Source organism: Cibotium barometz, chromosome 40 (genome assembly GCF_041138505.1).
Source record: "Cibotium barometz isolate CiBa-2024 chromosome 40, ASM4113850v1, whole genome shotgun sequence".
NCBI lineage: Eukaryota > Viridiplantae > Streptophyta > Polypodiopsida > Cyatheales > Cibotiaceae > Cibotium > Cibotium barometz.
Window position 1 is genome coordinate 10,686,761 of NC_141085.1, and position 27,138 is coordinate 10,713,898.

Genomic DNA, 27,138 nt, shown 5'->3' on the forward strand with positions numbered 1-27,138 from the left:
TTTTTTCTTTTTTTTTTCTTTTTTCTTTAATATTAATTAGTGGTAGTATGTGAAGACTTCACGTGAAGTTTAGGGCAGTGAAAGTGTGGCCCGTGAAACAGTAGACGTGAATGTCCCACGTGAAGTTTGGGGGTGTGAAAGTCTCTTGTGAAATTTGGGGACATGATAGTCTCACGTGAAGTTGCAGACGTGAATGGCCCACGTGAAGTTTGAGGACGTGAAAGTCTCTTGTGAAATTTGGGGATGTGAAAGTCTCACGTGAAGTTGCAGACGTGAATGTCCCACGTGAAGTTTAGGGACGTGAAAGTCTCACGTGAAGTTGCAGACGTGAATGTCCCACGTAAGTTTGGGGACATGAAAGTCTCTTGTGAAATTACAGACGTGACAAACTTTCTATGAAAATACAGGCTTGTCTTTTTCGTTTTCTACAACTATGTGTGGATGTAGATTTACTTAGAAAGATGAAAATGCATGTCAATCTTTGATAAATCCATGAACGTGATAATGCATATGTCAATCTTTGATCAATCCATGAACATGCATTATAAGGCAAAAGATTTATTCTCAATACACATCCTTTTCGGATCACAAAATATATACATACAAAAGAAAGAAAAAAGAAAGAAGAAAAACAAAAGAAAAAACTCCCACCCTGATAAGTCGGGTAGGCGATGTCGGGAGCAAGAAGATGAATGTGCGCAAGCAATTGAAGAAGGAAAACACAAAATCACCGAGTGTAAATTGATGAAATAAAGGAAAATTTTGATTTTATAGCATAGCCATCGGACAAGGCGACTATGTTAAATGAACAATCCACGTGTCGTTTTGTCACTTGGTGCCGCAGTTCATACTGTTTCACGGTGTGAACTTCTTTGCAATCTTTCACAGCGTGAAACACTAAAAATAGCTGATGTCGTGAAATAGTTTGAGGCACTTCACGGCATGAAACACTAAAAAATGGTTCACCATTGTGAAACAGTTTGAAGTACTTCATGGCGTGAAACATTTTTTTGTAGTTTCACGTAAAGTTTATAAAATCAAAATTTAAACTTTTGTGCTCAAACACTCCCACATGCACATGATGATGCATATTGCTTTTCTTTTTTTCTTTTAATTTTACCATGGAAACCAAAGGTTTTTCCTTAGCAATTTTAGGCATTTTTTGATGAAATCTTTTTAATTCTAATTGGGAGGTTTTTAGTGAGGTGTTCTTGGAAGAGCATCTCCTGGGTTAATGGTCCAAAGTATTTTTTAGTTTACTCCCATTGACATAGCCCTCCATTTGAATGCCATCAATTGTCTCTATTTAGACACCCTTGAGGTGTGATTTCTGATACGTGGAATGGCCCCAGACCTCAGTATTTCAGTTTCTTTTTTCTGGCGCTTCCCACACCATACATGACGACAAGGTCCCCCATTTTTAACTCTTTTTGCTTGAGGTTTCTATGTTTTCTGCACAACTTTTCAACCATGAAGGAAGTCTCTAGATTTTAGTTGGACTTGGTTGGTGGCCTCCCTCACCTATAAATAGACCCCTATTCCTTTTTATTTTCATCTTAGAGTAATTCTATGCTAGTGTAATTTTTAATTTAGTGTATTTTCCTCTATCCTCTTCATTGGCTCTCCATTGTGAAGCTTTGGTGCTTCACTAAACCTCTTCTTCTCTTAAAGATTACCCTTTTCCCTTGGTGGGGCCAAGCCTCTTCCTTGAGAGCAACACAACTCTTGCAAGGTAAAGACTCAAGCAAACTAAGAGTAAGCCTAAACAATGAAGTTTATGCTCTCTTTTTTATGTTAATCTTCTTCCTAACCTTCCTCATGCTCAGGAAGCTTTTTATTTTATGGGTTTCCTCTTAAACCCATACTTTTCTTGATTTATGATGAATTAATGTTTATGTTTAAGCTTAGGTTTATGCATAAACTAATTTTTATGTTAAAAGTGTAATTTTGAACTTTCTCAATTCATAGAAAATGTGGGAAAGTTATGACAAAAGTTTATCATTAAAAAATAAAGATTTATTGATAAATTAAATTTTATGCTAAAAGAGGAACTTTGAGTATTATCATTTCATTGAAAAATGCGAGGAAACTATGGCAGAATTTTTATCATTAAGAAAATGAATATTATGCATGATTAATTTTTATGCTAAAAGTGGAATTTTAAGCATTCTCATTTCATAGAAAATATAGGAAAGTTATGGTAAAATCTTTATCATTAGAAAATAAAATTTATGCATAAATAATTTTTATATTAAAAGTAGAATTTCGAGTATTATCATTTCATAAAAAATGCGGGAAAGCTATGGAAAAATTTATATCATTAGAGAATGAATTTATGCATAATAAATTTTATGCTAAAAGTGAAGTTTTGAGCATTATTCATTTATGAGAAAAATAAAGAAGGTTATGCACAAATTTTTTAGATTCATTTAATTTATGAGAATTACGAAAATGATTATGAATAAAATTCATTTAGATAAAAATGAATTAGTAGGTGTGCATAAGTATTTTATGCTAAAAGAGGGATTTCATGATATTTTATTTTGAGAAAACTGAGAAGAGAATGTGAAAATATTCATAAGAATGCATCGAGAAAACATGGATAAATTTTAATAAGAGAAAGAGGAATCATGAACATATTTAACTTTTGGAATTATAAAGTATACGAGAAATGAAATCTTAAGTACATTCTGAACAAAAAAAGGATTTCCCAGAAAAAGACCAGAAACACACTTAGTTGGATGAATGTAAATACTTGTGTGACTGACTTATCCCTAGATTTCTTGGGAAAGGAATCTGGAATTTTTGAAAGGACTGAGGGTCCAAAAGAGAAAAAAATTTAAACTTAATTGAGTCGAGAAAAAAGTTAAACTTAATTGAATTGAGTCGAGAAAAAAGTTACCTTTGACTAAGCTAAGTAATGGCCGAGACTTAGAAGTTCTGTCAGTGTGAAAAGTAGAGTAAATGTACTCTTAACCTGGTTGATTGTGGAACAAAAATTTTGATAAATAGATCAAGGAAAGTTGATAATCAAACTTGATTCGCTCAAAGCAAAAAAGAGACCATCTTGTTTTTGGGAATTGGATTGAGGTGTATAAATGATGTGTAGTGATGTGTGGAATGATGTGGGTGATGTGTGGGATGATGTGGAGTGATGTGTGGAAGGATGTGGAATGTGTGGATTGATATGGATTAATGTGGTTGATGTGGATTGATGTGTGGATTGATGTATGGATTAATGTGGTTGATGTGGATTGATGTGTGGAATGATGTGGATTGATGAGAGGATTGATGTGAATGAATGTGGAAATGACGTGGGATGATGTGAATGAATGTGGAATGATGTGGGATAATGTGAATGAATGTGGAACGATGTGGGATGATGTGAATTGATGTGGAATGATGTGATGTGAATTGATGTGATAAAATGTGGAATAATGAGAAATGATGTGGAGTGATATGGATTGATGTGAGGAATGATGTGAAATGATGAGGAATGATGTGGAAAGATGGGAACTTTGCTTGGAAACTGTATTTATATGTGAAACATGTTTTTTAAAGATTGTTCAAGAATGCTGGGGGAAGCATTTTGACTATCTTATGGAATGAGGTCGTGGAGACCTAAGTGGAAAATGCTATAAAATAGTTGACCGAGAGTCAAAGAAGGACGTCTCGCGTGTGGCAAGGTCGACCGAGGTCTTGGACCAGCCTCGGTTCGGTTAAAATGGTAAGCTTTCGGTAATGGTGGATGAGGGGCCAAGGAAGTGGCCTATGAGTGAAGCGCTAGGTCACCTGCGAAGGAGCCTAGAGGGTGCTAACCATACGGTGAGGATACCCATGCGTGCGTCGAGAAAGAAAAATGAGTTGGAGTTGTTTTTTGAACATGGACATGGATCTGGTTGATTGGCCTTGCTGGTCAATGGATGAGTTTATGGTTGTTTTATATAAATGGATCTTGTTGGCTGATCTAGCTAATCTTCACAACGGAGAGTCCATATGGATTTTATGTAAAAATCTTGATTATACTCTTGGGTACTATGAGCTAAGGACTATTGATAAAAAGGCTCTTGAGTGAAGTACTGGGTGAGCCTAGAGGGACTGACCAGGTGTTGAGCGTTCTGGTTGCTGAATGATGCCATAGGTACATCGAGGAAGAAATGACTGGAATATGGATTTTATGAATGGAAAGTGGAAAAGTTAGAATTTGGATTACTGAGGATTATGATGGAAACACTGTGGTTTTATTGCAATGCTGTATTGGGAATAGTTGAATCTAAGAAAAGGAAATTTCATATCGGGTGCGTAAGTGGTGTGTCTATTTAAATTTTGCATAAGTGCTAGCTAGGGGGCCTGGGAACTCTTTTCCCTGGTACCCGGGACAAAACATAACGTAATTTTTATAATGGATCCTATCAATACAGTGGTTATGCACTTTGGGTAACCCATGGGATTGGATGGGGTTAGGTTGGATCGATGGATTCCCTATAATAAAATTCAATTCTGTTCAAGTTACGATAGTTGAAGTAAGTCATAAGATAATCCTTGTTCTATGGAAAAGAATCAACGGCGGCTGTGCCTTTTTTGATGGGGAAAAAAGCGTTGGTCTCTATGAACCAAGTGGAAGTTCCTCCTTTGATCCGGTCATGTGACCCACAGGCTCGGTTGGAATACAAAAGATAGTTAAGGCTCTTGACTACATTAGAAGATTTTCCTGGAGGAATTGCCTATGCTTTCTGGGGGAGGGAAGTTTTTTCCGGGTTTTGGAAGAACCGAGGGATTAGTCTCTTGTCCAAACATTCATGGGCGAGGCCCCGAGTGGGAAGCTCTGCCCTACGCGGCGTGAGGTTGCTTCTTCTATGGCTAGCTCTCCAGAGTTCGATGCGTAGAGAGGGCAGGGATCGCACATGCTTGTTTCAATGTGATTCGAGAGTAGTTCGGGCCCCCGTTTTTTTAACTTTGCAAGTTTATCACAGGCACTCTGCAAAGTGTCGATTTTGACTGTAAAAACCTAATTTCCAGTTTGGTGTAAAGTTGATAGTGTGTGTGTGCAGAGATTCTAATGTTTGGAGGTGTTGGCAAATGTATGTGTACATGACTAGTTCATATACAGTGGCATTTTAATAGGTTTACAATACCATTGTTGAAGATTGTGGATTTGTTGCAAAGTGCAAAAGGTTTTTTCAAGCATTGTTTGGTAAGTTACTACAAGTAAAGATGTTTGATATCTTGTCACCACATTGTAAGTAAGAAGAAGGATGAGAATAATTTCCTAGCACGGAAATTAAAGATGAAAATTTCCTTCTTATGGGAAAAGAATGTGGGAGTTTATCACAAGTGATGAAAAGGAGCCATAGATTATTGAAAAGAATGTGGGAGTTTATCACAGGTGATGAAAAAGAATGTGGGAGTTTATCACAGGTGATGAAAAGGAGCCATAGATTATTGAAGAAAATCCCACCCCATAGTAGGTGCATACATATAAAGCATGCCATGAAAGAACTAGAAAGGTGCTTTATTGGTTGTCTATCAATGTGATAGATTCTATAATTGTACATATATAGGATGCAGAAATGCCTAAGGAGGTTGGGACACGTTGGTGAAGATGTACAACACAAACACCCAAGCTTGAAATATGCAACTAAAGTAGGAGCTATATAATGTGACTAGAGGGAAGCTAAGTATAAATGATTACTTAGTGAAGGTTAAGGGCTTAAAAATGTCCTTGCTTCTATTGGATCACCTTGATGATGATGACGATGATATGGTTTTGGTGACCTTGAAAAGGAATACAACAAGTTTCAGACCTCCATTATAGAGTTGGAGAGAACTTTCTTGATTTCAAGGGTTGATTTCTCTCCTCATTTATAAGGAGATAAATATTGTGGCACTAGGGCATAAGGCAAACTAGGGACATGGCAAGGAGTACTATAAAAAGTAGAGTGATATCAAAAGTGGAAAGTTGTAAAGCAAGGTAACTATGCATCATCAAGTAAATAGAATGATGACAGAAGTGAGAAGCTATTTGTGATGTAGCATATGCTTAGTTCCATGACATGAGATATGTCAGGCTCTGCAGATGTTTGGTATGTGGATTCTGATGCCTCTAACCACATGACCAGTCATAGTGAGTGGTTTTGAGATATGTTAAAAAAAACCCAAGTCATGTAAAAACAAATGATGATACCGTGCATCCCATTGCGCATGTTGATAAAATGCCATTATGTATACAAGAAAACAAAATGAAGTACTTGGTAGATGTACTTCATGTTCCAAAGATTATGAAGAACTTGACAAATGACTAAGCAGGGTCTTTAAGTGAGGTTCAATCCTTAACGGTGTTTTATGGAAGAGTTTAAAAATTAGTGCTACTTGGTTGTAAAGGGTAACATAAATGGTAGGATGTTTACTTTGGATGTTAGAATGTGTGAGGTGAAGGTAGCCATTTTTGCGTATGGGACAAGTGTCATTAGATATTGGCATATGGCACAAGTGCATTGGTCATGTGAATATACAATGGAAATCTATGCAAGCCCAAAATATTGTTTGCAGGTTTGCCAAATTTATGGTATGCATAAAGTATGTGGATGTTATACATTCAGATGTATGGGTTGTCTTTAATGAGATGAGTAGCTGGTATGCACCAGTGAGAAGGTAATAGTAGAAGATATAAATGTAAGAAGTAATGATGTTGTTCCACATGTAGAGTAGCAAAATCACAAGACTTGGAGAGTCCTCTAGCAGTGGATCTAATATTAGTCCATGGTCAAGTAGGATGATAATGGATGTTGGTACACATGTATCATGCAAAAGGAAGGAAAAGATAGATCAACCTTTTGGGCCTGGTCTGCCAGTAGGTCATTTATATGTGGATGGTGACTCTAGTGGCTCCAAGGTGAGCCTTGATGAGGAGCTTGGCATTCCATCAGTTATTACTCTTGGTGCAAGGAGAACCGAGGCTATTTTGAGGATATTTCATAGTAGTCTAGGTGTATGCAGGTCTATGAGGGTTAGATATCATGTTTTGACAAGTTAAGATAAGATGAATATACAGTCCATCATTATGCTTGCATGGTTAAAGCAATACAAGAGTTGGAGCCCTTTTATTTTGAGAATATACTTGGAAATAAAAAATGAAAAGATGCCATGGATGAGGAGATGGCAGCATTGTTGCAAATGCAACATGGGAGTTAGTACCTTTGCCTAAGGAAAAGAAGGCAATTAGATGGAAGTGGGTGTATAAAGTCAAGCATAACTTGGATGGATCAGTGATAGGTATAAGGCAAAATTGGTTGCCAAGGGTTATGCATACACCTATGGTGTTGACTATGAGGAGACATTCAACCTAGTTAGGAGAATAATGATTATGAGAGCTGTCATTGCTATGGTTGCAGCAAAGGGTTGGTCTCTACATTAGATGAATGTATACTTTCTTTCATGGTGATTTGCAAGAAGAAGTATACATGATATAGGCGTCGGTTTATGAGAGTGATGTACACTCCAGATTTTGTGTGCAAGTTATGTAATCAAATATCTAACCCAATATACCATGCTAGGACAAAACACATTAAGATGCATTATCACTTTGAAGGGAGAAAATTCTAACAGGTCATATAGATCTGGTATATGTCAGCACAAAGGATGAGGTGGATGACTTCTTCACAAAGGCTTTGGATACAGAGAAGTTTCACAGGTTTAGGAGACTAATTGGTGTACAATGTGTGGAGTTGAGCTTGAGGGAAAGTGTTAAGATATCAAGCTCAACTAGTCATGTAGATATTGATGACCCATCGGGGTGATAGCTTTCACATCTATGCCACTAGCACGGTTGGTGAGATTATGGATGGTATACCACCCCAGTGTGATGGGCAGGCTATGTGATAATCATGTTTGGATTACTAGAGTATGACATAGTTATAATGCCACCTCATATAGCCCAGTTCACACTATGGACCAAACATTGTATATTATAGTAGGACAATACTTTTCCTTGTAATATGTACTCTTATCTCTTTAGTTTATGGTTGTAGAGAAGAGAAGAAGATAAAAGAAAATTTAGCCATCCATCTCTCTCTTGTGTCTTGCTCTCTCTCTCTCTCTCTCTCTCTCTCTCTCTCTCTCATGTGTGTGTGTTTGCTTACAAGGAACTCAAGCTCTCCCTCTCCCCTGCATTCTCTTTAAATTATATTTGCTCCCATTAAATAAAACCTCTTGCTTTGGATGGGTCCCTTGTGTTCTTAATATTCTAGGTATGACACAGAAGTCCAATATATTGTAACCAAAGAATGGTATTATAGTATTGTTATGGCATATAAAAGGTAAACCATTCTTGAAGGCTTGCAAAGCCTTGATTCCTAGTAGTGATTCAGGGATCAAAGGAGGTATTTGGTTTGTGCAATATTAAAATATAATAGTATAGTAGCACTTATACTATTGTCACTAACGTGTGTCAAGGTATCCCACAAAATCATTGGATGAAATTGAAATTGAAAATAATCAAATTCTTAAAAATTGCAAGAGCAATAAGAAGTGCTTGTATTGAGTGTTACTTTCCAATTAATAGCCTGCATGGGGAAGCTTCAATAAGAAGCCTTAAGATATTGGTATAACTCTCAAGGTAGGTTCTTTGATTATTATAATCATTAGATGAGATTGGTATGAAAAATAATCAAAATTTTAAAAATTCTAATAGCAAAGGGAGTGTTCGTAGAGTGAGCATTATTTTCTAATTGATAGCTTGCATGGGAAAGCTTCAATAACAAGCATTAAAATCTTGGTGCAAGTCTTAACGTAGGTTCTTTGATTATTTTAATTATGCCTTCATTATTGATGTTGAAGTAATAAGGCTACATATTAATGGGTAAAGCACCATAATCTAGAATTAGTCTAAAATTAGAAGAGACATGTCCCATACTAAGCTTATCTTTTAATGGATTATGCTTTTACTTTCATGCAAGAACATGTTATTTAATAATTAACAGTATCAAGAAGGCACATGTCCAGTATGTTTAAGAAACATTTGTTTAATACTTCAACAAAGGATATGAAGGAAGCAAATGCTTTCTAAATGAGAAATTATTATTTATTACAAAGCCATTTTTTATATAGCATACAAGAGGGAATTTATTGCTCTTTTGTATGGAAGTGAAGGTATGGACTAATGGCATATGGGGTTAGGCCCATTTTTCCTTAATTTGTATAGTACCAAAAATTCATCCAAAAGTCTTAGAGTCCCTTAATCATAGTTCCAACATTCAAGTCAACAATAGTTATACTTTTCAAAGAGTGGAACTTTAATTTTATTCAACAAGTATGTTATTAATATGAGTTTGTCTTTAGAGGACACTATGTGTGATGTATGAGGATTATATATGCACGAGATTTGTTAGTGTGCAACCACCAACAGTTTCATACTTTTTGTATGAGAGTGGACTCCATTAAGCTTGAGGTTTACTCCCATTGAAGAAAAAACTTATGGCAAAATATAAATCTATCCTAGAACTTGTATGTGCAAACATGCGCATGCACGCACGCGCATGTGTGTGTCTTTATGTAGAGAGAGAGAGAGAGAGAGAGAGAGAGAGAGAGAGAGAGAGAGAGAGAGAGAGAGAGAGAGAGAGAGAGAGAGAGAGAGTTCAAAAAAAGTTCTTATTAGTAAATGAATTTTGTCATCTATAAGATATCTATATATTATGCCATTTTCAAGACATCTATATTCACGTGTAAAAATAGGTTGTAAAGTGGAGGGTGCCTTAGGGATTTTCTTATGGATTTGTGAAAACAAAAAATGGAGTGGTGTTTGCCATGTGCATTACAAGAGCTAATTTGACCTAGGATGTTGGTTGTCACACCAAAACAAGTCATGTGCATTACAAGAGCTAATATTTGGCCTAGGATGGTGGTTGTCACATCAAAATAAGTCAAGCAATGCTTTATACTTGTCTTGTTTCCATCTCGGAAGGTTGTAAAAAGTGTCTTTGTCCATGTGAAATGTGTCTTGGAATTCTTCATTTGAAAGATAGCTCTGCATTCACAAAAGAACCACCACAATAATATTTAGAACATTATTCAAGTATTTAGAAAGTACTTCCCATATTCAAGTATTTAGAAAGTACTTCCCATATTGAAATCTTACTTTTTTAATGTAACCTCCATAAGTTAGACAAATGGGTTTGGTAATGAGTTGTTTTGCCATCATCCCAAGGGGATGGCCCTTTACGACAAATAGCAACTAAGTATAAGGCCAATTACACACGTCTCCGAAATCGTGCTAGGTGTGGTTCTACTATTGGCGGGAGGCTAGGATGGGTATTTAATCACAAGTACTTGCCCATTGAATATACTACATGTATGTAACAAGGCACATGGTACGATATTCATAGTTATATATTCAGATGTGGGAGTCAAGGTTAAAGGAAGAGGGGGTTATCATAAAGATTGAAAACTTGTACAAGCTTGCTAGCTCACCATCCCTTGCAAGCATTAATTAGTCAAAGCTCAAATGAGGCCCTTGTGAGGGGCCTTTTATAAAATGCGTAAACAACAGAGTGAATTTATGATTTGAGCTAGGGTATATTATCTGATGGTGGTTAGAATATTTTCAAAAATTTAAAGATGATGAGGTAGAAGAATTGATACTTATTACACCAAAATACATCAACGTTTACATTTTGAAAGAGACTTCAGGAACAATACACAACATACCTATAAAGTTTTTATTTTGAATTATGAAAATTCATACTTGCGATTTCTAAATAGAATAATATTTGCAAGTACTTTATTAGCATTTTAGTAGTGCTAATTTTATTAGATTAAAATTCACGAGTTTAAAAAGTCACTAATAAAAATGTTTTTTGAGAATACTATTCTACTTCTTTTTAAAATCCCAAAAATGAATGGCTAAATAATTGGAGGCTTATGCAATTTTAGGGAACATATGCAAAGTTTTTTGGGGAGAAACATACACACACCACATTGTTTGAATAAGCTTGATCATTTTAATGGGAAATCGGGATAACTTGTTGGGCAAGAGATCCCAAAGACAACATTGGGATAACCTTTTGGGCAAGAGATCCCACCGGAGACATCATAAATTGGGATAACATGTTGGTGGTGGGCAAGATCAATTATTTGCCAAATGTCAAATGTTGCAAGTTTTTGTGAGTGAGCTTGTCCCTTTGCTTTGTATATAAGGGGTTAAACTCACATTTCAACACGAGTTGCTAGCTTTCAAGCATACGCAAATGGGCCCAAAGTGGTGCATAAGCATCCTTAAACATTATAAGTTCTTATACACTATTTTTCATATGCTTCAAAAATTAAAATTTGTTATGTGTAGAGAATTCAAATCATCTATTCAAAAAACAATATTGAAACTTAGTTGTGAAGGGGTAATTAATAAAGCAAGTCAAGAATAAATTTGTATTAGCTAGTACACCATTATGAGTTCTTATACACTATTTTTTATATGCTTCAAAAATCAAAATCTGTTATGTGTAGTAAGAGAATTCAAATCATCTATTCAAAAAACAATATTGAAACTTAGTTGTGAAGGGTAATTAATAAAGCAAGTCAAGAATAAATTTGCATTAGTTAGTACACCAAAGTTGTGTAGATTAATGGTAAAGTGTTAACATCTCAACACATGGAAGTGGTGATGCTCGGTGCCACCACTTTTGTCAGGGGGGAAGGACAACCCATACACTACACCACTTTTGTAAGGAGGGAGGAGGGCACTTACACTACCCATTAAGTGTTAAATACACAATAACTTGGTCTACACGATTGATAAATAACTTTGTTGGTTTTCATGTCCTAAATAGTCCATTAGTATGTAACCTTGGAATTCGAAGTTCAACAAAAGTCATCATGAGTGGGTAGCAAGCATAGTGGGCTTAGTTAGCATCCTTGGCTTCTATTAATACTTAGGCAAGTCTTGGTAAATTTAACATGCAACCAAGCATGGGAAGACAATCTACCATATTTGACACAATATCTAGGTGGGGGCCCAAGGGCTCCCTTCTAGCCTTATGCACGTGCCTTAGAGCGGAGCGCCACCTTGTTGCTTACAAGGCTTACAAAGAAAGGATGAGGTCATTAAACACTGGTTTCTCATTAGCTAGGCTATACAAGACTTACCAAGTCATGGAAGGATTAATGACCAAAAGAAGACTTTGGTAGACATTTTAAATGCAGATGTAAGAGTTCTTTGACGCCTCTCTTTTTCTTTTCGAAATCCTCTTAGTCAAGTATGTCGAGCATGAGAAACCACTCTTATGCACAAAATCATGCCTAGCACATTGACACAAGGTTTTAGGGTCGGCCAATGGTTGGCTTGTGGGCTATGGCCCAATGGTAGTGTCCATGTCTCCAAAGTGGAGGTACTGGGTTAGAATCTAACCTAGTGGCATGTAATTTCTCAATACTTTTACAAACTACTAATGTAAACTCTTAGCAATAATTATTTGTGTATGTCCCATTATTTAATACCCAATACTTTTAGGATATAAAAATGTAAATCTAACCTACATATATATGTAAATGTATAAACATATATACACGTGTGTGTATGTAAATGTACAAATATACATGCATTAATGGTGCATATGCCCTATCAACTACCTTTTGTTGTAATAATTCTTTCTATTTGTTATGTTCCTTAGTGCTAGGCTTCATTATGGCTGAGTTTGCTTTGTATCTCCAGAGCTATGACAGAAACTCAGTACATAGACCTTTGTATAAATGTATGCTCTTATGTGTGTGTGCATGTGTGCGCGTGGAGTGTGTGTGTGTGGAAGCATATATTAATACCAAGTTCTACATCCACTATTGGGCACTGATTACGTTAGTGGGGATGTTGTAATTTCTAGTCTATACTCTGCACGATGGAGTTGATGGTTTATTTTCTTATGGATGACTACTATGAAGTTATAAATTGCAATTTCTTAAAAGGTGAATTTGGGCATTTTCTTGGATCCATTTACGTGTGTGTGTGTATATATATATATATATATATGTGTATATATATATATATATGTGTATATATATATATATATATATATATATATATAAATGCACAAATATACATACATGTATACATGTGTATTTGTGCATATACATATACATATATCTACATGTGTGTGCATGTATATGTATATGTATATGCACATATTACACACACACACACACACACACACACACACACACACACGATATGATGTCACAACGAACGGGCAAATTCGACGTAGTATTATTTTTACCTCTCTCTTGCTGCTGTCGATTTCCAGCACGGGATTAGCAGAGGACAACTTCAAGCGCTCGTATGGGTAAGTCTGATCTACTTCTCCATTCTCCATATCCACCAGAGCTTGAGCAGTGCTTGTAGGCGTCTCTTGCTGGTCTTCAATGGTCCTGTTTACTGTGTCATTGCTACACGGTTCAAACTCCCTGCTTGCTTTCTCTTCATGCCTAGATTTCATCCCTGTAACAGCACAGTTTTGAAATCATGTACTGCATGGAGTCTTGAAAGACTAGAGTTTCAAAATTGCCTTGCTTTGTTATGTTAACTTGAAAGATTAGGGCCAATATGATGTCAATCTTTACTGTACTTTCCATTAAAGCTTGAATATCACGAGAGCTTAAAGGATTAGGTTATAAAAGATGTCAATGTCAAGTGAAGTTTTCATGGGAGCTTCAAGGATCAGGCTTGACAACTGCCAGTATTTCATGAAGTCATTACGAGAGATTAGGGTAAATGTAGTTCTACAACATGCACCCCCCAACCAACAACGCCCACCACCCACACCACACCACACCACACCCCGCGCCCCCCCATCCTGCCCCTCCTCCTTCGCCCCAGCCCTCCCCACCAGCAGCAGGGAGCCCATCATTGTTGTCTATAAAGGATGGTTTGGCAATCTCTCCTTGCCCGTCTCACTCTGTATGCCATGAGAGCTTGGAGGCTTTGAGTTAAAATCATAAGCTCTCTATGAGGGTGTGAGAAATCGGCAACCTTGCATGAACTTATTGAAGGATAGGGGGTTAAAACAATGCCAATCCTTAGTAAACTTTCATGGAAGCTCAAAGAGTTAAGAGTGAAAAACGTGTTAATCTTGTTAATTAGTGACTCTGTAGTCTAAAAGCTATTCAAATCTCAGTACTTACAATGAGGGAAGCTCAAAGAATAAGAGTAAAAACACATTAATCTTCATAATTCAAGCCTCTCAATGTCAAAAGCCATGCTAATCTTTGTGTACTAATCACAAGAGCTTAACCAGGGTTAGAAAATGCTAACATTTATGCCTGAACTCCTTACCTGGCCATGCAAAGGCGAACCTATCATGGTAGGATTCATAAACAGATGTCAATGTGGCTATGGCAGGTGATAAAGATGATCTCGGCGTCCTTGAAGACGAGGGAGTGACAGGAGGTGAGTCTTTTAGTGGCTCTTTTGTCTTCAAAGAGAGTGTGGACAGCTTCACAATGGGAGTATTCGGGGGTGCCTCTCTACCGCTTTGAAACTCAAACATGGTAGACAATGCTGACACAGCTGCCGATTTGCCAGGTGAGCGGCCGTATCCTGTTTTGTTTTTTGGTTGGCGGATTCTGTCCATGGAGTGCTCGGTTTTGAATATTGAATTTCGCCCGAGTTTTGCCTTGTCTGCTGCCAGCTGAAAGTTTTTTCCATCTGGTATAGGTGAACGCTTTTTGGACCTGGTTACCTGCTAGCGTAACACATGGGAAGAATCAAGCCTTGAAGTCTCAAAAAACGCTAAAATTATCCAACCACCACAAATTATTTTTGGCTCACTTCTGTTACTTTCATTGATTCTCCTTTCAGTGCTAGAACCTTCCTTTCAAAAAGATTGAGACGATGCTGCAAAAGTAAAACATGTTGATTAGAAAGACCTATTTCGCATGTTTAGCTCAGTTCAAGTGCCAAAAACTTGCTTGCAAAAGCATTCAAGTCATGCTGCAACAGTAAAATGGTTGATCAGAAAGATCTAATTCACATGTTTAGCTTAATGTTACCCTGGTTAGAAGTGCCTGTTGGGTTAGCATGCACAACAAGTCAATGATCTATCAAAATGTTAATCAAAGCATGTGTTGGCAAAGTATTCTTCTCCACCTAGCCGTGGGCCCAAGATCCTCCCGTAGTTATCATTTTTCACCATCCATAGGCACCCACCCGTAGGCACTTTTTATCTGCTCGTAGGCGATGTTGCCGAGGAAGAACCTTGTGGGTTTTTAAACCTAGGACCTCCCGGTCCTAAACAAACTCCTTTGCCACTTGAGCTATCACTTCATTGTCTTGGCAAAGTATTATTGGTGACATGATAACAAAGAAATGTTGGATATCAATACTCCACCCTCATTTTGTAATAATTGGGCACTGGCTAGGCAGCCCGTATGTGCCTGGACATCAAGTGCATGCAAGACGCAGCAATACAGGCAGTAACATGGAAGGTGCAGGTGCCACGTGGCAGGTAATGACATGGCATGCTGATGTGGCAGGTCATGAACAGGCCGACCAGCACCTATGGTGCATACATGTATGTGCTTGGGCAAATCGTCACAATCATGTGCATTTCTCAGTGTTGGGCTTCACATAGCATTTTCTTGTAGGCGAAGTGTTAGCCAAAAGTATTCAGCAGGTTGTAGGGCTGCAGTTGACGTTTTCACTGAACCATATCTCTTGTATTTGCAGGAATTCAGTTGTAAACGATTTCTTGTACATAATACCATACAATAGTTTTAGGACTCTTGTGTGTGCTGTGTAAACTGTGTGTTGATTCTGGTGCACTTTACTCTCAAACCGTAGCACATAGGCGCAAGTGTTCTACAATTGGTATTAGAGCCTAGTGAACCTACAAATTTTTTATTTTCTGGCACCCGTGTGCATTGATTACTTGGATAGGGTAGAGCTCATAGATTCGAGGAGTGCACAAGGTCGGGTTTGGGAAAAGTCACTGTTTGGGTTCTTTCTAGTATTTATGACATAGGGCCTCATCGCCGCCCCTCTATCCCACCCACCCTTCCTCAGTGCAAAGGGTTGCAACCCTTGCCATCTCTTTGTTCAAATGGATACAAAAAGTCGACACCAAAGTTGCCATGACATGTGGCATGAGGAACGTTCACAAGATCGCCATGCCCATCATCACGAGGATTCTTCTCGATACTGTTATGCAAGCAAACATCTCAGAGAGGCGTACAAGCATCGCCATGATTCTAGTCAAGAGGCATCATTGCCATGACTATAGTAGGGAAAAGCGTAACGAGAGCAAGCATCAAAGCTCTCGGGATAATCGTCATCAGTAGTACAAAGGTATGGATGGCCACACGAGAAACGGTTGACCACTACAGGTAAGGACCCTTCTGGTGAGAGAGTGACGTTGACCTTGTTAGAGTGGGCAGCCGAAGCCCAAAAGCACAAGCAAGAGTATTAGGATTGGTCCAAGGAGTTGAAGGCTATATTGCAAGATTTCTATCATGCAATGAAGGCTAAGAAGAAGGCTCTCCAACAGGATTCTTCACAGCCATCAGAAGACTTAACCGCAGCAACAGAAGTTCTAGGAAGTTGTGGGTTTCCTTTTGAGTCATTCCTTGGCAGGCATATGTGGAGCTTTTGGATGCCAAGGATGGTGGTCCGTATTTGGAGTTTCATATTTGGCTTGAGTTTAGATTAGGAGAGTTCTCTATAAGAGGTAGTTTTGCTAGATCTTGGACACGAGGATTTTCTCCAATTGGAGGAGTAATCCGAGAAGGAGGCTACTTTAGAACCAAAGAATGAGCGTGAAAGAGATGCATGTGTGTGTGTCTTAACTTTTATCATTTCTCGGGTTGAGCACACACCTATGGTGCTTCATTACATCATGCCACATGTTCGAGCAGAGGAAGTTTCTAGCCAGATCTACGAGGGAAGTCTTCACAGTTACCTTTTGCACTAGGTGGAAAATCTTTGGCTTCAGTGGCGGTTGCTTCAATTTGGGGGTTAATAACTAGAGGACTCTTCTAACGTGCCGTTTGCATTGGGTGGATTATCTTCAGTGTCTGGTGTCATGGAGGCACCATAGGAGGACAAGTCACAAGATTTGTCTTCACCTTGGGAGGATATGTTAGTGGGTGTCTTCACGGTGCACATATTTCTTGGAAAGTGACTGACAACAGCTAGAGTTTTTGCTTCGGTGTATCAGCGGATGTATTACTTGGAGTATGTTCCACAAAGAGATTGTGGCCTAGACATACCTGTGCCGAGCAGTAGTGATGGATACAAATTTGGTGCCACTCTTCGGAGGAATTTTCTTCCTTCAAGGGTGCGTTAGAGTTGGTGCAAGAAGGTATTGAAATCCATCAGAGTCAATGCATTAGTGTTGGAGTGTGGATAGCGAAGTTTTGCCAGGCCATTCTTTGGAGTGTTCTTTCCAGAGGATACTTAGTGGCTTGCAGTGTTCATAAACTGTTGGACAAAGAGAGAGTGTTGGATCAAGCATAAGTTGATCATCTGTAGGTTTCTTTGCAGGTCTTTGTGCTGACACAATGAGGAAGGAATTTGAGCCTTTGCACTGGATGCAATATGGGCTTGCCATGTTCGCGAATCTTGGGTACAGCTGAGGACACCTGTAATGTTAGTGAGGGAGAATGTGGTACACTCATACATGTTGAGTGCTTGCAAAACACAGCTGTACAGTACAAGTAACAACATGGGCAAGTGCATGTGCCATGTGGCAGGTCATGGGCAGGCCGACAGTCTTTAGCAGGCCAACCAGCACCTAGGGTGCATATATATACATGCTTGGGCAAATCATCATAATTATTCAGCAGGTCACATGGCTGCAGTTGACGTTTTCATTCAGCCATATCTCTTGTACTTGCAGGAATTCAGCTGTTAACTATTTCTTGTACATAATATAGAAAAACAGTTTTATGACTCGTGTGTGTGATGTGTGTGTTGATTCTGCTGCACTTTACTCTCAAACCCTGGCACATAGGCACAAGTGTTCTACACAAGAACATTTGTTGCCATGCGTGGTTGAGCAAACATGGCTTCAAATGCTGACAAGATAATGGCTGTATGGCTAGAGGGCACATCATTGCTTGTGTCTTACAAGTTACTGGTACTATCGTTTCTTATTTTTTTTCTACTAGATAATGAGTAAATAAATGAAGTTATGAGGGGAGTAGTAAATTTTAGACGGCTTACCTTGACCTTCGTAGAATCCCAACAGAATAGTGATGTAAAAAGCAAAGGTTCACCTCCTTCATTTATCTTATAAATAGGAGTCTCCAAAGAAATGCCCTCATATTTAGCCACGTGTTCTAGATATTTCTGTTCAAGATAGACAATACCTCTAGTATAAATAAAAAAATAACTGTGATCCAAGTTATATGTCATCTTAAGAGAATCCAAAGGTCCAAGGGGCACAGATTAACCTGTCCAAACTCGAATGCCTTAAGTTTGTGTTGAAAACTGGTAGCTTGACCAACCCAAACAAAGATGCTGGTATAGCAGTCGAGTATTATGACCTCATCACTTAGCAAATCTTCTTGTGTGAAATTGAACACCTCTGTAACCTGCAAAAGAGCTAGATTTTGTAAAGCCAGTTTCTTCAATTGCATAAATACTTCTGCCACAACTATGTCACATGACATGCCTCGAACACTCTTGAATTACCTTCACTTGGTCTGTGGTTCATGCATCAAGGATCCCCCCATGAAGGTCACATGCACAAGACGAAAGATTAAAAATTAAGTAGCACACTCCACGATAGCAATCAAACCGTTAAAAAATGGGTTTAAAAGCTAGCCAAACATGAAAGTAAGGCTAGTTACAGAACAGTCCCTTCCTGCGAGATAGGGTGGAAGTTGGATTGCCTGTCCATCCTTGACGAATGGCCATGATAGACCGTGCTGATATAAGTAATGAATTGAGAGTATAGATGTAGCAGCATGCTTTGAAAACTTGAAGGATTCTTACCTTTCACCATAGTGCAGGAGAACAAACGAGGATCTTTAGCACTGTCTTTGGGTTCATGATGACTGGGATAAATCTGTCTACCTCCTAATGTATCCCAGAAGAATCGCGTCTCAGATCCTTCTTTCAAGGTGGTCAGTGTTGCATCAGGCTGATAAAGGGAACCAATTTGTTTTAAATCTCATGATAAAGGCTTTTTCATGCAAGCTGTTATTATATAAGAAAGAACATGGACTTCAGTAGAGCACCTGTATGCTTCTCTAAAGGGAGCTTCAATGGCTAGACTAGAATTGCTGAGATGGAGGCTATGTGCACATTGCAGAGTCTAGAGAGGATACAGTGGTGCAAATATAGCGAAGGTAGATAACTGAATGATCAAGGGCAGTTGCCAAGGGTCTATATATAGCCTGCTTGGGTGTGGTAGGTCTGGGTTAGCCATGTCGGCCACCTATGTTGGGTCGGGGTTTTCATTATATCAGGAAGCCTTTATGATACTACTATTTTTGTAGTCCATTTTTTGTAAAGAAGGTGCATCTTGAAATGTTATTCCTACCTTTAGATGAGACACCATGTTTTTGGTTGCTTCTTGCTCCTCCAGTTTGCTAAATTTTCCATACCATGTGAAAAAGCTGTCTCCTGCTTGTAAGAAGAAGCAACTCGATGAGTTTAATGAAGTTGCAACCTGCAGATGATAGTGGCCATTAGTTACATGCATGGAAAATTCAAAAGAGTAGCTACCTTGCCACCTTTTATACATCAAATACCACAGCAAACATGCTATACAATTTTGTCAAACCCTCATCAAAAACATGGAAGTAATACATCTATATTGTTGATGATCTCTTGTTAGTCATGTAATAGCATTTAGACTGGTGAATACAGTAATGGCACGAATTGATGCCAATACTTTGCATTTGCAGGACAGGGAGTGGGTTTGATTGGGACCTAGTAAAAGTAACCCTTCTCTCCCTTGCATATGCTGCTACTACCATGTGTAGCAGTTAGGATTTTCACATTGCGTACGCATTTTACATATCTTGATTTGTAAGCCCAGAAAGTTACTGTTTTTTTACACTGGAGTGGACTGGTCATTTCTTTTTGTGTAAATTGTTCTTCAGGTTTTCTGGAGTCCACCTTCTACAGCAGATCTTTTTTATATGAGCAGCTGATATCATGACGCTTAAGAGTGCTTGTAGTTCTAACAGCGGCACCCATATTTGAACAGTTTGAGCTGGCGATGTGCTCTCTATGGGTACCCATGCATCAATATGAAATGTCGCAAAGACAACTCCTATATACCCTTCATTCCTAAAGTCCCTTCTTTGCTCTTGTGAGGTGTATGCAATACATGATGCATCGATGGCCATGATGCAACAGAAGGAGCTGCTTTGTAAAGAGGTTGATGTTTGATCAACAAAAGGGGAGAGCTGTTATTGGCAAGAAGATGAAGAAGCTTGGGGAGGCAAAGCACATGCTCACCAACCCGTCTATGACTTTGTCCACTGAAGAGGTGTAGTGAAAGTTGCTGCTTCTTACACTGCTGCAGAGATTCTCGCTCACCCCCATGCATCTCAACCAAAAGAGCCAGGCCCCCTGTTGCCTTGTATGTGGTCAAGTGCTGATTTCAATGAGTCTCGGGATTGTAGCATTCAGAAAGTTCTCATGTGTTTTTACCCTATTGGAATATTTCCATAGTGAGCCATGATTAGAGAGGCAAATTAGGAGTTTGCATGCCTTTTATCTAGTCTTCTCTAGAGAGGCTCGTAGTTAGTGGTAACAGTTGGAGGAGATGCATGCCAATGGTTTTACTGACGTGTTATGCACTTGTGTCAAAGGCTCAATCATGTCGACATACCTTTCTTGAGAAACAAAGATTTGCCCAACGTTTACCTGACAGTCCCTTCCGAATGCCAATGCAGTAGTAGTGCATGGGCTTGAGATCCTTTATCTCGAGCATGCCTACATAAGTGCGAAAGACTCCTTCTGCTTGCTCCCAGGATACAATGAGGTTATCCACTGAAAAGGATGATAATCAAGCCTTACTGAGAATTCGATGGATTAGGCTCTATGAAAAAATGATCCGTTAGTATCCTTGGGGTTGCTTGTTTTGACATGTTGAGTGCATGGATTAGGCTCTATGAAAGAATGATCTGTTAGTATCATGCTTGGGGTTGCTTGTTTCTACATGTTGAGTGCCTTATTCAACTCGAATACTCTTGTTTTTTAACCTAATGTGAAACATAGGGGCTGCTCCATATACGCCACCTTGGGGTCCCTGTTCTTTGATGTCGTAGCTCCCAAAAACTTGACTCTGCTTTACCAACCCTCTATGATGACCTTATACCTCATCAGTCCTAGAGTTCCAAATGCTTTTCTCCTTCATGGAGTCACACTCCTAAGACTTTGTTTGAGTGTTCAGATCTCTGAGCTTAAGGCAGATTAAATGGTGACATTGATTCGACCAAGGAATACATCTTGTGAAGGTTTCAAGCTGTTGATGAATTCATTGGAGAACAACTTTCTATCACTTCATAACATTAGGCCAGGGCCTAAAACTGGTCAGTGGCTTAAGTGCAGTTTCCAGTCCACATTGAGAGGCCCTCAAGAACACTCATTGGAGGGAAATCTATCAATGCCTTTCAGATGATGGCAACTGTAGTTCTAGTCGGAGTGACACCTGATATTGCTGTGGGGCTTGAAGAAAAAGGGCTAGGCCTTGAATGTTGTCTACATTACTGCTGCTGGGCTTAACTTCCTGCTGCCCCTCAAGTTATAGTTGTCAGAAAGCAACCGTCTGGTGTGATTGATTGGCTTTACAACAGGTTGTGCCTGGTAGGGAATAAACCTACCACTAACTAGTTCACGCTACTGTGGTCAGATCAAAGAAACTATTGATGGGAATGTGGGTGTAGATTTGCAGTGAGCTGGGGGCAAGATACTCTTTGTTTCTCTGTGTTATAGCTCCCTTATCTTTTAGCCATTTTGAGTAGTCCATGTACTCTTGTTGCTTCATTTATTTTGATTGGTAAATGCAATGATTGCTTTACCCCAGTCTGGCTGTTGAATCAAGGATGTGGCTAGTGGAGTTGGAGTGCTTGCAGGGCAATGCGATTGAAACAAAAATGGTTGATAGGAAGGTCTTACAGTTTGGGTGGAGGATGTTGAGGCATTGACAACATAGAAGAAGATGGTGATTGTGGAGAATTCCAGGATTAGTGACTTATCTCTTACTTACTCATTGTTAACTAGAAAAATTCGGTCCATCTTTTTCATGTAATGTAGTAGATGAGATTACCAAAATATATTCCATGCTCACCTTTATGATTTGCAGAATTCTTTGCTGGAATTATACAGTAGACGAGCACTAATCTAACTATGGACCTAAAAGAAGTAAAGGTTTGTGTTTACCACAACCACTTGAACGGCATGCCATCTTAGAGGACCAGAGTGATGTACTTGAAACAAGCTCACTCCATCTTTCTTTTCATTATCCTGCAAAATTCATCCAACTTCTATCAATTGCTTCCGCCCCCCCCCCCCCCCCCCCCCCCCCCCCCCCCCCCAGTAATGCATGCACTATTGATGAATTTCTGAAAGATAATCAGTTAACCTTCATCAGGAAAAGCTTGTCAAAAAGTGAAAGAAACTGAGTTGGCTCCTTGCCTTCAAAGATCCGAACCTATCACCCCATTGGCAAGACGGGTGTTATGAGCGTCTCTATGTTGTATGCTGATTCTTACTTTACTTTATTCCATGTCTTCATTACATCGATGAGCTGCCCTCAACAATCCTCATCACCTTTCTTTACTTTCTTTGCAATTACGTAACCCATCAGATGGGTGGGGGTTTGTACAGGGAGATCCTTTGTCCATAGCTATGGACACAGGAGATCCCTGTCCATGAGTGATGGCCTGGGTGATTGTCCCTTTTTCTCAGGCATCTGTAAGTGTGTAAAGCCCCTATGCCAAGCCATAAAGAAATAAGGCCTTACCTCTACTGCATTATCTTGCAGTGAGCTAGCAAGGTCCTTAGCGTGGTATGCAGCTGTTGTTCTAGTTTCCTGAAAAAAATGATATGGAAAGTATATTCAACAAACTTCTAATGAGGAAGTGCATCCATAGACATGGGGTGAACATGAAGAGGTTATGCAAAAACTGGAACCATGTGAAACATGCAATCAAGGAAACAATTGCTTTAGCAGACATATATATACCATGGTACTTTGGTGCCCCAACCAAGAGAAGACGAAGTGCTCCTCGTTTTGGTCTGCACACGTGTGAAGCACTACATAGCAACTGCTGTTGTAAAACTTTCCATATTCACTTGATGGTAGACACTCTTTGGAGCTGCCATTGATACACCAGACCTGCAATAATTTATTTTTAAGAGGTGGGATTATGTCCTAGATAATGTCCCTAGCATTTTGCTTGTGAGGACATGGATAAGGCTCCACCTAGACAAAGACAAAACCTGGAGTTTTCCAACGCTGCTAAATAGCTGCGTCTTTTCCTTTGCTGGGGCTGCCTTTAGCAACCCTTTGACATTGAAACCTTTCTGCTTCAATAGAACTGCAAGAAGTTTCGAAGCATGGGTGATTGTATGTTCACTTTAGGATTTACCTGAGAAAGCACGGCTGTGTAGAAGAGAGTGCCACCAACCTGCAACCTTTCCCCTTCCACCTTCAGAGATTGGCAACGTGGTGCTGATTGGCCAGGAAGCAAATTTTGATCGGAATTCTACTGGTTCGAAACCCTCCATGGCACATACAAGCTTGATTGCATGAGGATTTTTGTATTTTGCACTGAACTCCTGCCCAATTACAAGAGCATTTTCTGAGAAGCTTTTGAGAGAACAGAGCTTAGGATGTGGGATATCTCGTTGAGTTCCTTACCTCTGCTACCAAGATGGTAGCTTTTCTATCTTCAAGTGACGTATCATGACCCAGCCATGTGAACAATTCTTTACCGCAATCTAGTATGTAAGACTTGTTTGCATGCAGCATTTCTCTTTTTAGAGGTGAGGCTTGGCGTTTATCTGTGTGACCTTCAAGGATGCTTCAGAAATTGCACCCCAAGAACAAAGTTGTCCATCTTAGTAAGTCGCAAAACCATGAATCTTACATTTATCAAAGATCAAGCATCAACATTTGGAGGTGTCAAAAGTATATTTTGCACAAGAACTGAAAGATCAGCAATATAGTGAAGTCTTTTTAGGAACAATCTAGAGTTAGGTTTTGGCTCTAGTGAACTAAAGATGTAAAACAAGTAAGGCCAATCCACTGGGGCTCGTTGTAGGATTATCACAGAAAGACAACTTACGTAAAAAGGGTGCCTGCAGTTGCTTTGACTTCATAATCTTCATCCTCTATCTTTCTCATGAGAGGAGCAAATCCTCCAAAAAGGCCCCAGAATTCTCCACTATCAACATCAGCTACAAATTTGCCGTCCTCTGAACCAAATGCACAATGAAAGCATGGTATGAAAAGCAAGATCGTTATGAAATACCTACAAACTTGGTGCTGCCTGCATGTGTTATACCGATTATTGCAATGTGACACTTCTCTTTATGGAAATTCTCCTTCAAATACTGAACAACATCCAATGCTTTTGCTCGTTGATAGATATCCGTGTTGGTGCCATTAAATTGGAAGATCTTAGACTCAGTGTCGAGTACAAACACATCGTCGTGGCTCAGTGAAGACCTGGTAAACGGTACCTGTGTGCAACTCTATTGTCAGTTCATTAACTCATACCCTAGGGAAGCAATGTATTTGGTGAAGAAAGGAAGACCTGCCCATACCTCTTTCACATGGACAACGTGCCTCCCTTTACATATGAACATTCGCTGACGCACGCCTTCAACGGCAGCATTTAAGGTGACACCTTGTACAATTGGAATGAAGCAAGGCTTGAAGTAAGAGAGGAACTTATCTGATTCATAGCCTTCTACCTCTCTAGTTTGTACTGCACGCCCACCTAGAGATGCATTCAGCTCTACAGCCTTGATGGCTGCAGCTGCCGCATCATTCTGGAAAATGTGAATGATACAGCAGTGCAAAAATCCAATTAAAATGTTGAACCAATAGGCATAGGCTGCTAGACAAAAACCTCTCTACATGAATGCACTTGAAAGAAAAAAAATTGACTGACACTTACTTGGCTTGTGCAGCCCCCAAGCCAATAGTGAATATCATGGTGGAAGACCCCATTTTTGAGTGCACATGTCTGCAGAAATACTCTTGTCAATAGGTGATATCTAGATGCAAAGGTAATCATTGCAAATTAATTGCCATCCTTTTATTTAGCAAGGACAATGCAACCTACCAACACAAATCTTTAGTGATACAAAACATGACAAAATTGTTGGTAAATTGTGAAATGGGAGTGGCAGTCACCTGTAAGATAATGTAAGATTGTCCAGTACAAAATCTGCCATGTTCTGTTCTCGGTAAAGCCGAGGGACGAGAGTTCTCTATTTGCCATATCTCTAGTCCACTAGGAAATGTCAATCAAAACCATCTCCATATCTTTTTCCAAATGCAGCTCTTTAAATCCTAGTCATACTCACTGTAATCTCAACTATATCAGTAGCCTAGCTGAAAACAAAGAGTAACCAGTGTAGCCCAATTGGTTAGGCTCTAGACAGGTGCCCAGGTTTTGAGACCTAGTAGTCCAGTCGGTGAGGGTCTAGGCAAGAGGCTGAGTTCAAACCCCGCTGATTGCAGCAGACGTGCGTGCGCCATGTCGCCTCACGAAGGGGGTTTACACACTTGCTGGACATCTGCCCTGTCAGCTGACACCCCGAAAAAAGAAAAAGATCTTGCCCTTCCACTCCTCATGGATGTGGGACGTACATCCTCTACATCCTCGTTTTCAGCTGACACCGCAAAAGAAAGGGAGCAAGTGTGTAAACCCCCTGAATCAATACATTACAGGGTAATTAGAAGTGCTTGATTGAAAAGCCACTCACATGTGAAATATGTAAAATTTATATAATAAGTAGCTTAGGCTGCTTAGCTAAAATATGGTAATTAGGAGTGTGTTCTTTAGTGAAATGCCATTAAAAAGGGATACGCTTTGTGCCCAACCCCTTGTTGAAATGCTGGATCCACAGCTTTCATAGAGACAGCCATTCCTGAGATTTGTTCAAGCTGCATTTTTTGTTCAAAAAGATTAATAAAACAGCTGCAATTTCTTCTTTTTCTGTTTTTAACCCTGAGGAAAGCAAACAATGAGGAGCAGCATTAATGCGTAGGGGTGGTGCTTACCTTGGAGAGAGTCTAAAGCCAGGCGATCCGTGGTAGAGGAGGGCGGATTGGGCTTAAGCTAGAGTTTACGTTGATAAGCTGCAAGAAGCCAGATTGGTAGCTCTACACGACGGTGGGGCTGCTGCTTGGTCATATATATAAGGATAGGATGCTGCATTGTAATATAAGGATAGTGTGGGTGTGGGTGTGGGTGTGGGTGAGAGAGAGAGAGAGAGAAGCAAAGGTTGGTTTTGTAAGGAGAGAAAGAAGCTCTTTGTTGTGTGTGTGTGTGTGTGTGTGTGTGTGAGAGAGAGAGAGAGAGAGAGAGAGAGAGAACCAAAAGGTGGTGCAAGGGGAGAGAGGCTTTGTGAGAGAGAGAGTGTGTGAGAGAGAGAGAACCAAAAGGTGGTGCAAGGGGAGAGAGGCTTTGTGAGAGAGAGTGTGTGTGTGTGTGAGAGAGAGAGAGAGAGAGAGGGGGAAGCAAAAGCTGGTATTGCAAGGAGCAAATGTTGTGGGTGTGGATGTGGGTGAGAGAGAGAGAGAGAGAGAGACTGAGAGAGAGAAGCAAAGGTTGGTTTTGTAAGGAGAGAGAAGCTCTTTGTTGTGTGTGTGTGTGTGTGTGAGAGAGAGAGAGAGAGAGAGAGAGAGAGAGAAGGTGGTGCAAGGAGAGAGAGCGCTTTGAGTGTGTGTGTGTGTGTGAGAGAGAGAGCGCTTTGTGAGTGTGTGTGTGTGTGTGAGAGAGAGAGAGAGAGAAGCAAAAGCTGGTATTTCAAGGAGAGAGAGAAGCTCTTTGTTGTGTTGTGTTGTGTATGTGTGTGTGTGTGTGTGTGTGTTTTTCCTTTTGTTTGGTTGCTTTTTGTTGGATCGTGAGCTGTTGTTGATGCTACTGTAAAGAGCACATGCAGATGGAGAGAGCACGACGAGA

The 27,138-nt window shown here is 39.5% G+C and overlaps 1 protein-coding gene and 1 long non-coding RNA gene across 2 annotated transcripts; one reads left to right on the plus strand and one right to left on the minus strand.

The window, feature by feature from the left end:
- Positions 1 to 9,634: 9,634 nt before the first annotated feature.
- LOC147615189 (villin-4-like) lies at positions 9,635 to 27,018 on the minus strand. Its single transcript, XM_086779216.1, has 22 exons — positions 26,235 to 27,018; positions 26,041 to 26,117; positions 25,362 to 25,461; positions 25,123 to 25,191; positions 24,767 to 24,994; positions 24,505 to 24,682; positions 24,286 to 24,415; positions 23,859 to 24,021; positions 23,626 to 23,776; positions 23,438 to 23,535; positions 23,181 to 23,333; positions 22,959 to 23,027; positions 22,578 to 22,646; positions 22,376 to 22,459; positions 19,521 to 19,649; positions 18,971 to 19,118; positions 18,427 to 18,578; positions 18,197 to 18,322; positions 14,807 to 14,872; positions 14,312 to 14,717; positions 13,257 to 13,477; positions 9,635 to 10,021 (listed from the first exon to the last, which is right to left on the minus strand). The coding sequence occupies exons 2-22, from the start codon at positions 26,097 to 26,099 to the stop codon at positions 9,908 to 9,910; spliced, it is 2,913 nt and encodes a 970-aa protein (XP_086635342.1). The 5' UTR covers positions 26,100 to 26,117; positions 26,235 to 27,018; the 3' UTR covers positions 9,635 to 9,907.
- Positions 13,153 to 17,922, plus strand: LOC147615190 (uncharacterized). Its single transcript, XR_015262773.1, has 3 exons — positions 13,153 to 13,322; positions 14,378 to 14,560; positions 14,693 to 17,922. It is a non-coding gene; the product is annotated as an uncharacterized LOC147615190 (long non-coding RNA).
- Positions 27,019 to 27,138: the final 120 nt, after the last annotated feature.

What these genes read in the sequence shown, in the direction of transcription:
- LOC147615189 (XM_086779216.1), bottom strand. Translation starts at nt 26,099, where the DNA reads ATGGCTGTCTCTATGAAAGCTGTGGATCCAGCATTTCAACAAGGGGTT. An exon ending in CAAGGGGTTGGGCACAAAGC is followed by an intron (nt 25,462 to 26,040) that starts GTATCCCTTTTT and finishes GACATTTCCTAG; the next exon opens with TGGACTAGAGATATGGCAAA. An exon ending in ACTGCAGGCACCCTTTTTAC is followed by an intron (nt 24,022 to 24,285) that starts GTAAGTTGTCTT and finishes CAATTTCTGAAG; the next exon opens with CATCCTTGAAGGTCACACAG.